This window comes from Molossus molossus, unplaced genomic scaffold (genome assembly GCF_014108415.1).
Source record: "Molossus molossus isolate mMolMol1 unplaced genomic scaffold, mMolMol1.p scaffold_m16_p_11, whole genome shotgun sequence".
Taxonomy (NCBI): Eukaryota; Metazoa; Chordata; class Mammalia; order Chiroptera; family Molossidae; genus Molossus; species Molossus molossus.
This window is the reverse complement of record NW_023425346.1, coordinates 76,901,549-76,915,430: the sequence shown is the minus strand read 5'-3', so window position 1 is coordinate 76,915,430 and position 13,882 is coordinate 76,901,549. Positions and strand designations below refer to the sequence as shown.

General features: G+C 40.9%; 1 protein-coding gene across 1 annotated transcript in view; it reads left to right on the top strand.

Annotated features, from left to right (window-relative positions):
• Positions 1–237: 237 nt before the first annotated feature.
• Positions 238–13,882, top strand: part of METAP1D (methionyl aminopeptidase type 1D, mitochondrial) — an 89,055-nt gene continuing 75,410 nt past the window's right edge. Inside the window, exon 1 of the mRNA XM_036254310.1 lies at positions 238–353. Coding sequence (XP_036110203.1) covers positions 314–353 — 40 coding nt within the window. The 5' untranslated portion in view covers positions 238–313. The remainder of the gene's footprint in view (positions 354–13,882) is intronic.

The following is a 13,882-nucleotide window of genomic DNA, read 5'->3' as shown; positions in this document are numbered from 1 at the left end:
ATGCCACGCTTACCTGATAGGCTTCTTCCATCCCACCTGGGCGCCGGGGCGCTGAGTGAGCGCGCGAACCGCGGCTGGAGCCCGCCTCTCGCGGCAGCAGCGGGCTCAGTCGGCCGCGGGTTCCCTCGCTGGCCCCGGTGCCGGAGCAGCTCCGCCGCCGGGGCTCCCGCAGTCAGGACCCCGCGCGCACGCGCGCTCCCCTCGGGCAGTCTCTGCGCCTCCAGTTTTCCGCAGGGTTGCGACTGGACGGCTCCGGCGGGCTGGGCGGGGCGGGGAGAGAGCGAGTGCTCGCGGCCACGTGACCAGCGCCAACATGGCGGCGCCCAGCGGCGTTCACCTGCTCGTCCGCAGAGGTAAGCACCTGGAGGACAGCCCCGCGCGGGTTTGCACCGTCGCTCACTCTCTGTGCACACAGATTCAAAGGGACACACATTCGCGCCAGACATCGCGGTGCACAGGAATGTACTTTCAGGTCTACGGAGACGCGCAGGCACACTCGATGACACACTGACACGCCGCGGGAACAGACAGCACATTTCTTCACTTGTCACTCGCCTACACCACGTCACTGCGTGGCACCTGCTCGCAGTCACTCCTTGAGATTGATGGGCCGTTGTCTGAAGTTTTCTTTCCCAACCTCAGCTGTGTGATCAGTGATTAAATAAACAAACATTTATTCCGGCTGCGGGCGATGAACCTGAGGTGACGGAAATGCGCCTGGACACCAAGTTGCCACAGAGAAGGCACACTTGTATCTGTCGGCATGATACAACACGCTTTTGTGGGGGAACTTGCAAAATGGGATTATGTTCTTCCAGTGATTTAAGGCTAAGAAAAGGAGAAATGATATCTGGGTAGCTCTCAGTAAGTTTTATCCTCTGTGAGGAGTGAATTTTTTAGTAAATGTACAAATACTTATGCAGTTGAATTAGGGAAGTCTTTGTTGGATTTGAACTAGTTTCTGAGTGTTTGTTGGAAAGAACTAGGAAGTTGTTTCAAGGTTGGGGAAAGGGGTAACATATTTTGAGAGACTACTTAGGTGACAAGCATGTAGGAATAACATTCCTGTGAAGTAAATATTTTTAGAGTAAATAGCAATGTTTATTAAGTGCCTTATAGTACACAGCACCGTGTTAAGCACTTTATATATGCTAGCTACCTTATAAACTCAATGAATTAGGCATTATTCCCTGTTTGCAGATGAGAGAAGTGAGACAGAAGTCAAGTAATATGACTAGTCACACAGATTGTAAGAGGCAAAATGGGTATTTGAACATGACTGACTTTTTTTTTAAGGCTTATTTCTCGGCACTGCATGGCATGGTTTTTCCATAGAAATCAATGTGCAAAGTTCAGGACAAGTATGATGCGTGTGTGTGTGTGTGTGTGTGTGAAAAGCAAAGAGGAATCGTTTTTAGAGAGGAAGGAGGTAGGCAGATAAACCTCCGTATTTCAGTGTTCGTGGAGGTGAGTAAGGAGCCAGAGGAAGATTTGAGGTGAGAGATGTGTAAGGGGAAGGTGATGTAGGCAGTATTTTGAACTGGTAGAATGAAAGAGTGGAGTTCGAGTGAGCCTTGTGAAAAGAGCACCAATTTACATCTCTTAAGATCTGGGCTCCAGTCCAAACTCTATTTACCAATCAAATTACTTTTCTGTTTCCTCTGTTGACAAGAAGTAATGGCAGTTAAACTTTTTTGAGCACTGCAGAGAATGGTGACAAGGATCTGGAGATACAGTCAAGGTAGAGGAGGAGGCAAAACACTCACACACACACACACACACACATATATACACACCTGTATACATATGTATATGTATATAATCTCTTTGCAAATTACAGAAATCACATATTAATCTTTTTTGTCATGATTTTGGTAAATGGTTCAGACAATCTTGAGAAAGCTACTATGGGAAAACCAGGCCTAGTTATTGGTTCCTATAACCCATCCCACTAGACCTCACAGTGCTGCACCAACTGAGAAAGGGGAAAGGGAACTATGTCATCAGGAAGAGATTTAGTGATAGAGAGAGGTCCCCTTTATAGAATATTCATAGCTAGTTTTAAATTACAAACAGGTTTTCTATAGCACCTGCTCCCCCCCTCCACCCCCATCCGGTTGAAAATGAACAGTAAATTTGTGAAGGAGGCTCCTCTTTCCTTTTTCTTCCTCCTTTTCACCCATTTAGAGTGTTGTACCTCAATCTATTATAAGTGTTTATGTGCCAAGATTTATCATCAGCATCTATGTGCATCTTTTTCTCCTGGGAAATGGTAAAAAGACCTTTTTAACCTCTTAAGAAGGCCATAAGGTTTTCCTTGTGACTCTCCAGCTCGTAGCTTTAGTAACAATATACTCTGTATATAGTAGTTACCAACCTCTTCTCACTATTGCATTCCTAACTAGATTGTTAATTCTTGTTGAACTGTGTCTTATCTGTCTGTCTTAACAAGCATAGTACTTGGCCTGAAGTCAAACTTATTAAAAACATAGTGAATTGAGCAGGGCCGGTGTAGCTCAGTTGGTTGAGCTTGTCCTACGCACCAGGAGGTTGTGGGTTTGATTTCCAGGCAGGACATATGCTCGGGTTTCGGGCTCAATCCCCAGGAGTGCAGGAGGCAGCTAATCAGTGTTTCTATCTCTCTCTCTCTTTTCCTTCCTCTCTCTGAAATCAATAAAAACGTATTTTGAAACAAACAAACAAAGAACAGAACTGAATTGAGAGGCTGTTAAGACTTGTTCTCTTCTATCAAGGGCTAAAGGATGGGTAGAAACTATGAGTAGTGACAATGGAAGGGATGGATCAGTCTCTTGGAACTAGGAGCCTTTTAGGGAGTACAGTATCTACACATAGTAAGTACTCAGTTTCATAACTGAATGAAAGACCTCTCAGAATGAAACCTCCTATAGAAATATTTATGAACAAAAGTTTCTGTGAGAATTTAATCCCGGGTCGTTTGAATTGTCAGACTTATTAGAATTTATTATGGGAAAAAGGAGATTGGAATGGGAGAAGGGAAGAAATCTAAACAAAAAGAAGTGCTTACAGTCCAGAGAGACCCAGGTTCAGTTCTCACTAAGGGCATGTACTTCGGTTGCAGCTTGTCCCCGGCCCTGGTTGGGTCGTGCGGGTGGCAACCACTCGATGTGTCCCTTTCATGTCAATGTTTCTCTCTCTCTTCCTCTCTCTCCCTCCCACTCTATCTGAACAAAAAATGAAAAAATGTCCTTGGGTAAGGATAGAAAAAAAAAAAAAAGTACTTAAAATTTAAGCAGTTTAGCCATGGTAGAGAAGAAAGCTGATAGAAGTAAACCCTTAGACCTAAGCACTATCCTGCTGACCTTCCGCAGTTCATGTGGAGGGAGCTGAAGCTGTGAGAGGAGGGGGGCAGACTGTTGGCAAGTTCGGAAGAAAGTCTAAGAAAGGCACAGTTGGTGCATGTGTGAAACAGTCTGGCCTTTCCAGAGGGCTGTGTGGCAGTGTGTATGAAAATGTAAGATATCTAACAATTCTGCTTTTAGGAACTTATTATAAGAGAGCAATAGGATGAGTGTGCAAAGATGTATGAATAAGAGTATTACTTATAATAACTGAGAAATATTGGACAGAAACTGAAATGTCCATAAGTAAGAGAATGACTAAATAAATTATGGTTCATTTATGCAATGGAGTGATATGCAGCCATTAAAAAAGATGCCGTAGCCCTGGCCAGTTTGGCTAAGTGGTTAGAGCCTTGGATCAAAGAGTCTAGGGTTTGATTGCAGGTCAGGGGCATGTACCTTGGTTGCAGGTTCAATCTCCAGCCTTGGTCTGGGTTGTACAGGAGACAAACAATCAATGTGTCTCTCTCACACTGATGTCTCTCTCTCTCTCAAGGGCAGATTGATTCCTGGCCCCTGTCTCTCTCTCTCTCTTTCTCCCTACCTCCCTCTCTCCTTCTCCCCATCTACCTCTCTCCCTCCCTTTCTCCCTCCCTTCCACTCTGCAAAATTCAATGGAAAAATGTCCTTGGGTGAGGATTAACAACAACAACAAAAAGATGATGTAGATGTACTATAGACTTAAATAGTCATTGACATATACTGAGAAAGAAAAAGCAGGATATGGAACAGTATATCCTACTTATGTAAAGTACATATCTTTGTTTTCTTATGTATATATACACACAAAGAGATACAGAGAACGATGCTTACCCAAGGGTTAATGGCGGTTTTTATAGATCAGGGGTAGGAACCTTTTGTCTGCCAAGGACCATTTGGATATTTATAACATCGTTCATGGGCCATACAAAATTATCAACTTAAAAATTAACCTGCTATATTTGGTCAAGCTAATTTGGTGAGGCATGTGATGTTAGCTGGTATTGATTTTTTGGGCTTTATACGGCCCAGGCTGGACATTCCCCACCCCTTTGATAAATGGTGAGATTGCAATGATTTTTACTTTCTTTGTACTTGACGTGTTTGAATTTTGTACACTGAGCAGACAGCAGTTTTGTTATCCAAAGTAGTAACTTTTTTTCACTTTTTAAAAAAAAATTACTATATTACAAATTATATAGATACTTTGCTTTGTTGCAGAGAGTATGTATAGTAAAAGACATTTTCCCCTCGCTCTTGTCCCATTCCAACATTAAATACCTTTTGAATTTATTTATCTCTCTCTCTCTCTTTAAAGGCATTGTTCATTTGTGACTCTAAGGCCATAGATTCTTCCATTGAGAATTCTCTTATCATGGTGGTTTTTCAAAACTTTAACCTCTATGTAAGGGAGGGGCTATTGTACATCATGAATTAAGTACTTTAAATTTTGTCAACCAACCTGAGATCCTTACTATCTTGTATATCTTCTGTAGGAAAATATATTCTGTTCTACCAAACCAACTTAGAATTAAATTTTGGCATACAGTCTATGTGTGATGTGGACAATGCTGTTAATAAAAAGCTTCCTGTGACTTAAACTCTATTTATGTTGCTAGCCAGAGAATAAAAATGGATATTGGTTATAAGAATTTTTTTGACAACTACCTTTCAACTCAATTATAATATGGCTTGTTGTTACTTAGATTAAGATATACGTAATCAAAAGACTTAAGTGTAAAACTAGAAACCATAAAACTCCTAGAAGAAAACCTGGACAGTAAAATCTCTAACATTTCTCTTAGCAATATTTTTTCTGATACATCTCCTTGGGCAAGGGAAAAAAGAAGAAAAAAAAACAAACAAATGGGACTACATCAAACTAAAAGGTTTTTGCACAGCAAAGAAAACCATCAACAAAAAGAAAGACAACCTACTGAATGGGAGATGATAGTTACCAATGACACATTTGATAAAGAGTAACTATCCTAAATTTATAAACAACTCAACACCAAAACACCAAACAATCTAATTTAAAAATGGGCAGAGGACCTGAATAGACACTTCTCCAAAGAGGACATATAGATGGCCACAAGACATATGAAAAGATGCTCAAGGTCACTAATCATCAGACAGATGCAAATTAAAACTATAATGAGATATCACCTTCCACCTGTCAGAATAGCTATTATCAATAAATCAACCAACAGCCCTGGCCGGTTTGGCTCAGCGGTTAGAGCGTCCACCTGCAGGCTGGAGAGTTCCAGGTTCGGTTCCTGCTAAGGGCACGTACCTTGGTTGCAGTATGTCCCCAGCCCTGGTTGGGGTAGTGTTGGTGGCAACCACTTGATGTGTCTTTCTCGCATCGATATTTCTCTCTCTTACCCCCTCTCTCCCTCCCGCTCTACCTAAAGTTAAATGCAAAAATGTCCTCGGGTGAGGATTAAATAAGAAAATCAACCAACAGTGAATATTGGTGGGGATGTGGAGGAAAGGGGACCCTCATACCCCGTTGCTGGGAATGCAGATTGATGCAGCCTCTATGGAAAGCAGTATGGAGGTTCCTTAAAAAATTAAAAATGGAACTGCCTTATGACTTAGCACTTCCACTTCTGGGTATATATCTGAAGAAACTCGAAACCCTAATTCAAAAAAATATATGCACCCCATGTTCATTGCAGCATTATTTACAATAGCGAAGATATGGAAGCAATCCTAGTGCCCATCAATAGACAAGTGGATAAAAAAGTGGTGCTACATATATGCAATGGAATATTACTCGGCCATAAAAGAGAATGAAATGTTGCCATTTCTAACATCATGGATGGACCTAGAGGGTGTTATGCTAAGTGAAATAAGTCATTCAGAGAAAGATAAATATCATATAATTTCACCTGTATGTGGAATCTAAAGTGCAAAATAAACTAACAAAATAGAAACAGACCTATAGTTACAGAGAACAGACTGATGGTTGCCAGAGGGGAAGGGGGTTAGATGCTTGGTGAAAAAGGTAAAGGGATTAAGAACTACATATTGATAGTTACAGAATAGTCCCAGGGATGTAAAGCATAGGGAATATAAATAATATTGTAATAACTATGCACAGTGCCAAGTGGGTAGTTGAAATATTGGGGGGATGACTTTGTAAAGTATATGGTTGTCTAACCATGATGCTGTACACCTGAAACTAATACAAAATAATACTGAATGTAAACTATATGAAAAAATAATTTTTAAAAAGGATATATTTAATCAAATCATGGCCCTAAAGTCTCTGAAGTCAGATGTGTTCTTAAAGCCACTATGCTATTCTGGTTCTCCTGTTTGAAACAGCTTTCTGTAACACAGCTCCTGTCTGCCACTGAAATTATGAAATTCCAGTGCAGAGTACAGGACATGCAGACCCTTAATGATGAATACTATGCAGTCATTAAGGGAAAAAAATGATGTGAACCTGTATTTGTTAACATGGAATGATGTCCACAACATATATTATTTGGGAAAAGCAAATTTTAGAATGGTTTAATATATAGTTACATTTTGTAAAATCAAATACCAATATTTCCATGTGTGTTTGTAAGTGTGTAGCACACATACAAAGAGAGAGAGAAAATGGCATTCACCTAAATATTCAGTTTTTATCAAGTGGCCCTTTTTGCCAAGTGTTGGAAATCTTTGAAAAAAACAAACAGTGGATGCTGTATATCGTAGGGAGATGGAGAATAATATGTATACAGAGCTTCATTCGAACGTCTTATATTACAATTAAAACGACTTATGTGGAGGTTGGATTTTCTTTTAAGCTTTAGAAAATAAAGACTTTCAAACATATACAAAACTAGAGAGAACAACAGTACAATAAATTCCCATAGGCTCAACACCTAGTTACAATAATCACCGATTTATGGCCACTTCTATTGTATCTTTACCCCTAGCCACCCCCCTAAACTGGATTATTATGAAGCACATCCCATATAATTTTATCTGTAGATTTTTCATTATGTATCTCTAAAAGACAGGAATGCCCTGGTCAGTTTTGCTCAGTGGTTAGAGCATCAGCCCGTGGACCCGAGAGTCCTGGGTTTGGTTCCCGCTAAGGGCATGTACCTTGGTTGTGGTTTGTCCCTGGCCCCCATTGGGGCCGTGTGGGTGGCAACCACTCCATGTGTCTCTCTCACGTGGATGTTTTTCTCTCCCTCCCCCTTTCTCCCCCTCCCGCTCTATCTGAAGATAAATGAAAAAAAAAAAATGTCCTCGAGTGAAGATTAAAAAAAAATAATTAAAAAAAAGGGGGGGCCTTTCCTATTTTCTTCATATCTTATACTTATTAGTTCTAGAATTTCATTTGGTTCTTTTCTTATAGTTTTCATTTTTCTGTAGATATTTCCCAGCTGTTTACTCATTAGTCCATCTTTTTTTTTTTTTTAAGTACTTGAACATATTTATATTCACTGTTTTAAAGTCCTTATTAATTCTGTCTGGGTGATCTCAGGATCTATTTGTTTTATTGACTGCTGCTTTCCCCCCTCTTGATTGTGAGTCACATTTTCTGCTTCTTCATATGTTAACAAATATGTAATTGTATATTTGATGTAATAGATAATACCTTGTGGAAATTATGTTGTTTTTCTTTAAAATATGTTGAATTTTGTTCTGGCAGAGAGTTAAATTGCTGGTAAATCTATTTCATTCTGACAGGCTCAGTTTTATTCTTTGTTTTGTGCTTAGTCCTAGAGTGTGGCCTTACTCTAATATAGAGATCAGCAAAATCAACATGTCCAAACTTCAAAAGCTGGATTTCTAATCTCTACCCTAAAATTTGCTCCACTCCCAAACACTTTTCTACTTCAGTTGATGGTAATTTTGTCCTGTCAGTTTCTTAGACCATAAACTTTCAAATCACTCCCAATTCCTTTCTTTCTTTCATTCTGTTTCCAATTTGTCAAGAAATCTTGTTGAGCCCTGGCTGGTGGAGCATCATCTGTACACCAAAAGGTTGTGGGTTCGATTGCCGGTCAAGGTACAAACCTGGGTTGTGGGTTTGATCCCCAGTTGGAGTGTGTAGGGGAGGCAACTGATCTCTCCCGCTCTCTCCCTCCCCTCCTTCCCTCCCTCTCTTCCCCTCTATCTGAAAATCAATGGAAAAATACCCTCAAGTGAGGATTAAAAAGAAAGATTTTTTTGAATGAATAAATGAAAAGTGGCTAGTTCATAGTGATACAATAAAGTTATTAATAATGAATCTTTATAATCAAATAAAATGTTAAAATACATAAAGCAAAAGCTGTTAGAAATAAAAGAGGAAATAGGTAAAAACAATCCTAGTGGGAAACTTTAGCATGCCTCCAACTTGTCAGTTTAGGTAGACATAATAAGGTTATGAATGTTATAATTAGTAAATTTGATTTTTTTTTTTTAATCCTCACCCGAGGACATTTTTCCATTTTTTGTTCAGGTAGAGTGGGAGGGAGAGAGAGGAACAGAGAGAGAGAGAGAGAGAAACATCGACGTGAAAGGGACACATCGAGTGGCTGCCACCCGCACAACCGACCAGGGCCGGGGACAAACTGCAACCGAGGTACGCGCCCTTAGCGGGAACCGAACCCGGGTCTCTCAGGACCGCAGGCTGATGCTCTAACCGCTGAGCCAAACCGGCCAGGGCAGTAAATTTGATTTAATATTAAACTTGATACCTGGGATTAAAGCTTTTTTTTTTTTTTTGCAAATATATATGAAATAGGATAAAATTTGATAAATTATACCACTAAAAAAACTCATAAGTTCTAGAAAGAAAAATTACATAAACTACATTCTCTGATCATAAAGCAATAATACACAAATTAATGAGGAGAGAGAAGAGATTTGACCCGAGTATTGTGGAAACACAAAAGGAACCTAGATGGTGGGAGATGTGCCATTAACATGTACTGGACTTGGAATACACATGAGTTCACGGTTCTTTAGGGGAACCAGACATGTAAATCTGTTATTGCAACAGAGTAAGGTAGATACACAGATAGAGGTTAGCAGATGGTTCAATGGAATCATCCAGTAGAAGAATCTTCACCTTCACAGAGGAGGAGAAAAGTCGGCTGAGTCCTTCAGTGCAAGGAGGACCTGGTCAGATGAGGGAGTCTAGAGGCAGAGAGGGCCTCTTGTCCAAAGGCAGAGAAGGAAGTGGGAACTATGCAGCTTTCTGGGAGCTCTGCCATGTAATTTGGCAGGCAACTAGCATGAGAACTAGGGAGTTGCCACAGGGGAAGTTGAAGATAACTACTTTTGGCAGTAGAAATACAGGACTTGGAGACCACCTGAATAGGACAGCTGAGGCATGTGTGTGAGAATGGGTGGAGATACCAGACTTCTGCTCCCTTAGGGTTGGAGAAAGCATAGATATACATGCAGATAGTTTTTCATGTGGGAGAAAGGACAGAATTTTGAAGAAGCTCCTCATCCCCCAAAGACTTCTATTTCTTTCTGTATGTTTTTGCAGAGATTAGAGATGAAAGGAGGTAAGAGATTGGCAGAGGAGGAGAACTGATAAGGGATAATGAAAGGACTGCCCTGCACTGTTGAGATCCAAATGAAGTTAGAGACAGTGTATTTGTAGTGGCCCCATTCATTGCCACTGTTGAGTTTCTCTAAATGGGCATCATCTTTTGTGTGTAAAAGAGTGAGGGTAGTTGGATTGATTGAAATTTCCAGATGGATGTCTTAGAAAGACCAGGGAGTAAGAGAATGGGAAGGGTTGGCAAGAAGTGAATTAAATTGATGAATTCTAGAGTGGAAACTAGGCTGGAAGTTTCCTAAGGACATTACCTTATCTATATTGTTTGCTTCTAGGTCCATCATTATTATAATGAAAAGAATATAGAAGTAAAAAAAGAAGAGGCTGATAGTTTGGGGCAGGGGTGAGAGGAGTTGTTCTAAGATAAGAATTCCCAGCAAGGTTGAAGAACAAGGATAGTGGTAATGAAGGGAAAGAACTGGAAGGTTTGGGGGTAGTAGTCTGGAGTTTCATGATGGAGGTGACTTCTGAACTGGGTTTATATAGTTTTTAGTTTAATTGGAGAAAGAAGCCTAATACATATAACAATGCAAAACAGTGTAATCATGCTCTGGGAATAAGAGGAAGGAAAGATAATTTGGGGCTGGAGTGATCATTTCACCGAAGAAATGAGAATTGAATTGGGCCTTGAAGGATGAGTAAGGTGGGCAGAAGAGGGGCTGAGTGGTGGGGGAAGGGACGTTCCTAAGGGGATAAGGCAAGGGGCAGTTGGGAAAACCATGTGGATACAGAAAAAGTCAAGACGTGTTTAGAGGGTCCTGGAATGGAGATTTTAGCTGGAGCTAAGAGTTTGTGTAAGGAAGGTATAGGAGATAAAGGTTAATAATATAGATTAGGGCCAGGTCGTGGAGAAACCTTGAAGACCAGTTTAGGCTTATCTTATAGGCAGCAGAGACCAGTGAAGGTTTTTGACAAAAAAGTGAAATGGTGTCTCCATTTTAATCTGCTGCTGGTGGTGGTCTGGATATATTGGAGAGGGAAAACCATTGTAGTCATTTAGGAGGTAGTGGCAGAAACAAAGTGATAGGGGCCTTAACTGGTACAGTGACTGTGGAAAGGGAGAGGTGGATGTAAGAAAATGATACAGAGGAGAAGTAATCAGGACCTGGTGGTTGGAAAGGGGACCTGAGGAAGGAGAGGAGCTGCCAAAGCAAAAGAAAAGGAGTTGGAAAGACAGAGAGCCCTAGTTAGGAAAAGAGGCTCAGGAAGCAGTTTCAAGATGACTCAGTAAAGATCAGTGAATTTGACCACTAGGAAGTTATAGTGACGTAGATCAGAATTTTAGTAGTGGAAGGAATGTATGAAAAGTGATAGCTGGTAGTGATTGTAGAGAAGTGTGGAGAGGTTTTTTGTTTATTTGATTTTTTTTTTTTTTTTTAATCCTCATCCGAGGACATTTTTCCATTTTTTGTACAGACAGAGTGGGAGGGAGAGAGAGGAAGAGAGAGAGAGGGAAACATCGATGTGAAAGGGACACATCGAGTGGCTGCCACTCGCACGACCAACCAGGGCCGGGGACAAACTGCAACCGAGGTACGTGCCCTTAGCGGGAACCGAACCCGGGCCTCTCCGGACCGCAGTTGGCTCTAACCGCTGAGCCAAACCGGCCAGGGCTGTTTATTTGTTTTTTTAATAACAATATTGAAATATAATTTATAGACTATACAATTCATCTGTTTAAATTTAAAAATTTTTTTTATTAATTTTAGAGACAGAGGAAGTGAGAGACAGATAGAAACATCAATGAGCCCGGCTAGTGTGTCTCAGTGCTTGAGTGTTGACCCATGCACCAAGAGGTCGCTGGTTCAATTCCTGGTCAGAGCACATGCCCAGGAATTGTGGGCCTAATTCCCAGTGGGGAGCATGCAGGAGGAGGCCAATCGATGTTCTCTCATTGATGTTTCTATCTCTCTCTCTCCCTCTCCCTTCCTCTCTCTCTAAAATCAATAAAGAAAAAAAAAAAAGAAAGAAAGAAACATCCCTCACTGGGGATTTGGCCCATAGTCTGCGCATGTGCTCTGACCAGGAATCTTGTCGTTTACCTCTTGGTGCATAGGTTGATGCTCAACCACTGACCCACACTGCCCGGGCATACAATTCACCTATTTAAATTAAAGTGTACAGTTCAGTGGTGTTTAGTGTAGTTAGAGTTCTTCAACCATCACCACAATCAATTTTACATTTTCATCACTCTCAAAATAAACCTCTTACCCGTTAGCAGTCGTTCCCCAACACCCCCTCCCATCCCCACCAACACTCAGTCCTCGGAAGCTACTGATCTGCTTTCTGTCTATAGATTTCCTCTTGTGAACATTTCAAACAAATGGAATTGCACAATATGTGGTCTTTTGTGACTGGCTTCTTTTACTTAGCATGATGTTTACAAGGTTCATCCCTTTTTATTACTAAATAAGATTTTACTGTATGGATATATCACATTTTGTTTATCTATTCACCAATTGTTAGGCATTTGGGCTCTTTCTACTCTTTGGCTCGTATGAATGATGCTGCTGGGGACATTTGTGTGCAAATTTTGTGTGGAAATATATTTTATTTGTTTTTAAATAGAGACCCTGGCTATGTTTACAAGCAGAGAGAAGGATGGAAACTGGTGTAGAATAAGGACCACCGGAAACCTGAAGATGGGGGCCTTTTGGGAGAAAGAGCAGACCTGAAAGGGGAAAGGAATGGAAGGAGGAGAAGGGGGGGAATTACCCTTGGAAGTGTGTCTATCTCTGAGACCAGGAGTGAAGGCAGAGTGGGAATTTCTTTTTCTTGGAATGAAAATACTTTAAAAATATATTTTCTGATTATAAAAGTAATATGAGGAAGGCTGAATAACAGGGCTAAGACTGGTTTTCAAGTCAGACTGTTTTAGGTTTGAATCTTGATGCTGCTGCTTACTAGTTGTAGAACCTTAAACATGTTAGTTAACTTATGTAAGCTTTAATTTCTTTTATAATTGGGATGGAATGGATACCTACCTTACTGGGTTGTTGTGAGGATTAAAGAAATAACACCTGTGCAGCTGTATTAGTTACCTATTGCTGTGTAACAAATTACCCCAAATAGCAGGCACTTATTCTGCTACAGTTTCTGAGGGCTGGGAGTCTGGGTGTGGCATAGCTGAGTGCCTGTGGCTCAGGAACCCATTAGGTTGCAGTTGAGCTGCTGGCTGGAGCTGCAGTCATCCCATGACTTGACTGTGGCTGGAGAACCTGCTTCAAAGCTCACTCCCATGGCTCTTGGCAGGCCTCAATTCCTTCTGGCGACTTCACTTTCTTGCCACCTGTGTCTCTTCATAGGACTGCCCATAGCGTGGCAGCCTGCTTCTTCCAAAATTGGTTATCAGAGAGAGAGAGAGGGAGAGGGAGAGGGAGAGGGAAAGAGAGAGAGAGAGAAGGAGAACCGGAGTGCCTATGGCAGAAGTCTTTCTTTTTAAACCAAACTCAGAAGTGACTTTTCATTGACTCCTGCATTATGCCTTTGATCACACAGAGCAGCACAGAGTGGCAGACCAGGAGTGAATACCGGAAGGCTGGGTCACAGGGACCATCTTGAAGGTTGGCCACCACAGCAGCTCCTAGCATGGTGCATGACACATTATAGTTCTTAATGACTTCATAGTGGTAGTATTAAGATATTATAGAGTTGTACAAAGAAGAAAGTAAATGTTACCCATGGTCTCACCATGGACAGAAAGAGTAGGCATTTAAAAAAAAAAAGATTATTCCTCCTAAGGAGGGCTACTAGTAATATGACCATGCTTTAAAATTTTTTCTACTATATCCATAAGAGAAAGTTTATTAATTACTGAAATATTTACTTAGGAAAATTAACCTTTGACATCCTTTTATAGCCTATATATCACACTCTTATTTATCCTTTTATTCAGCATTGTGATAATTCTGAATTTGTGTGGTGGGAGCATCACGTACTCTGTCTCTGTCACAGT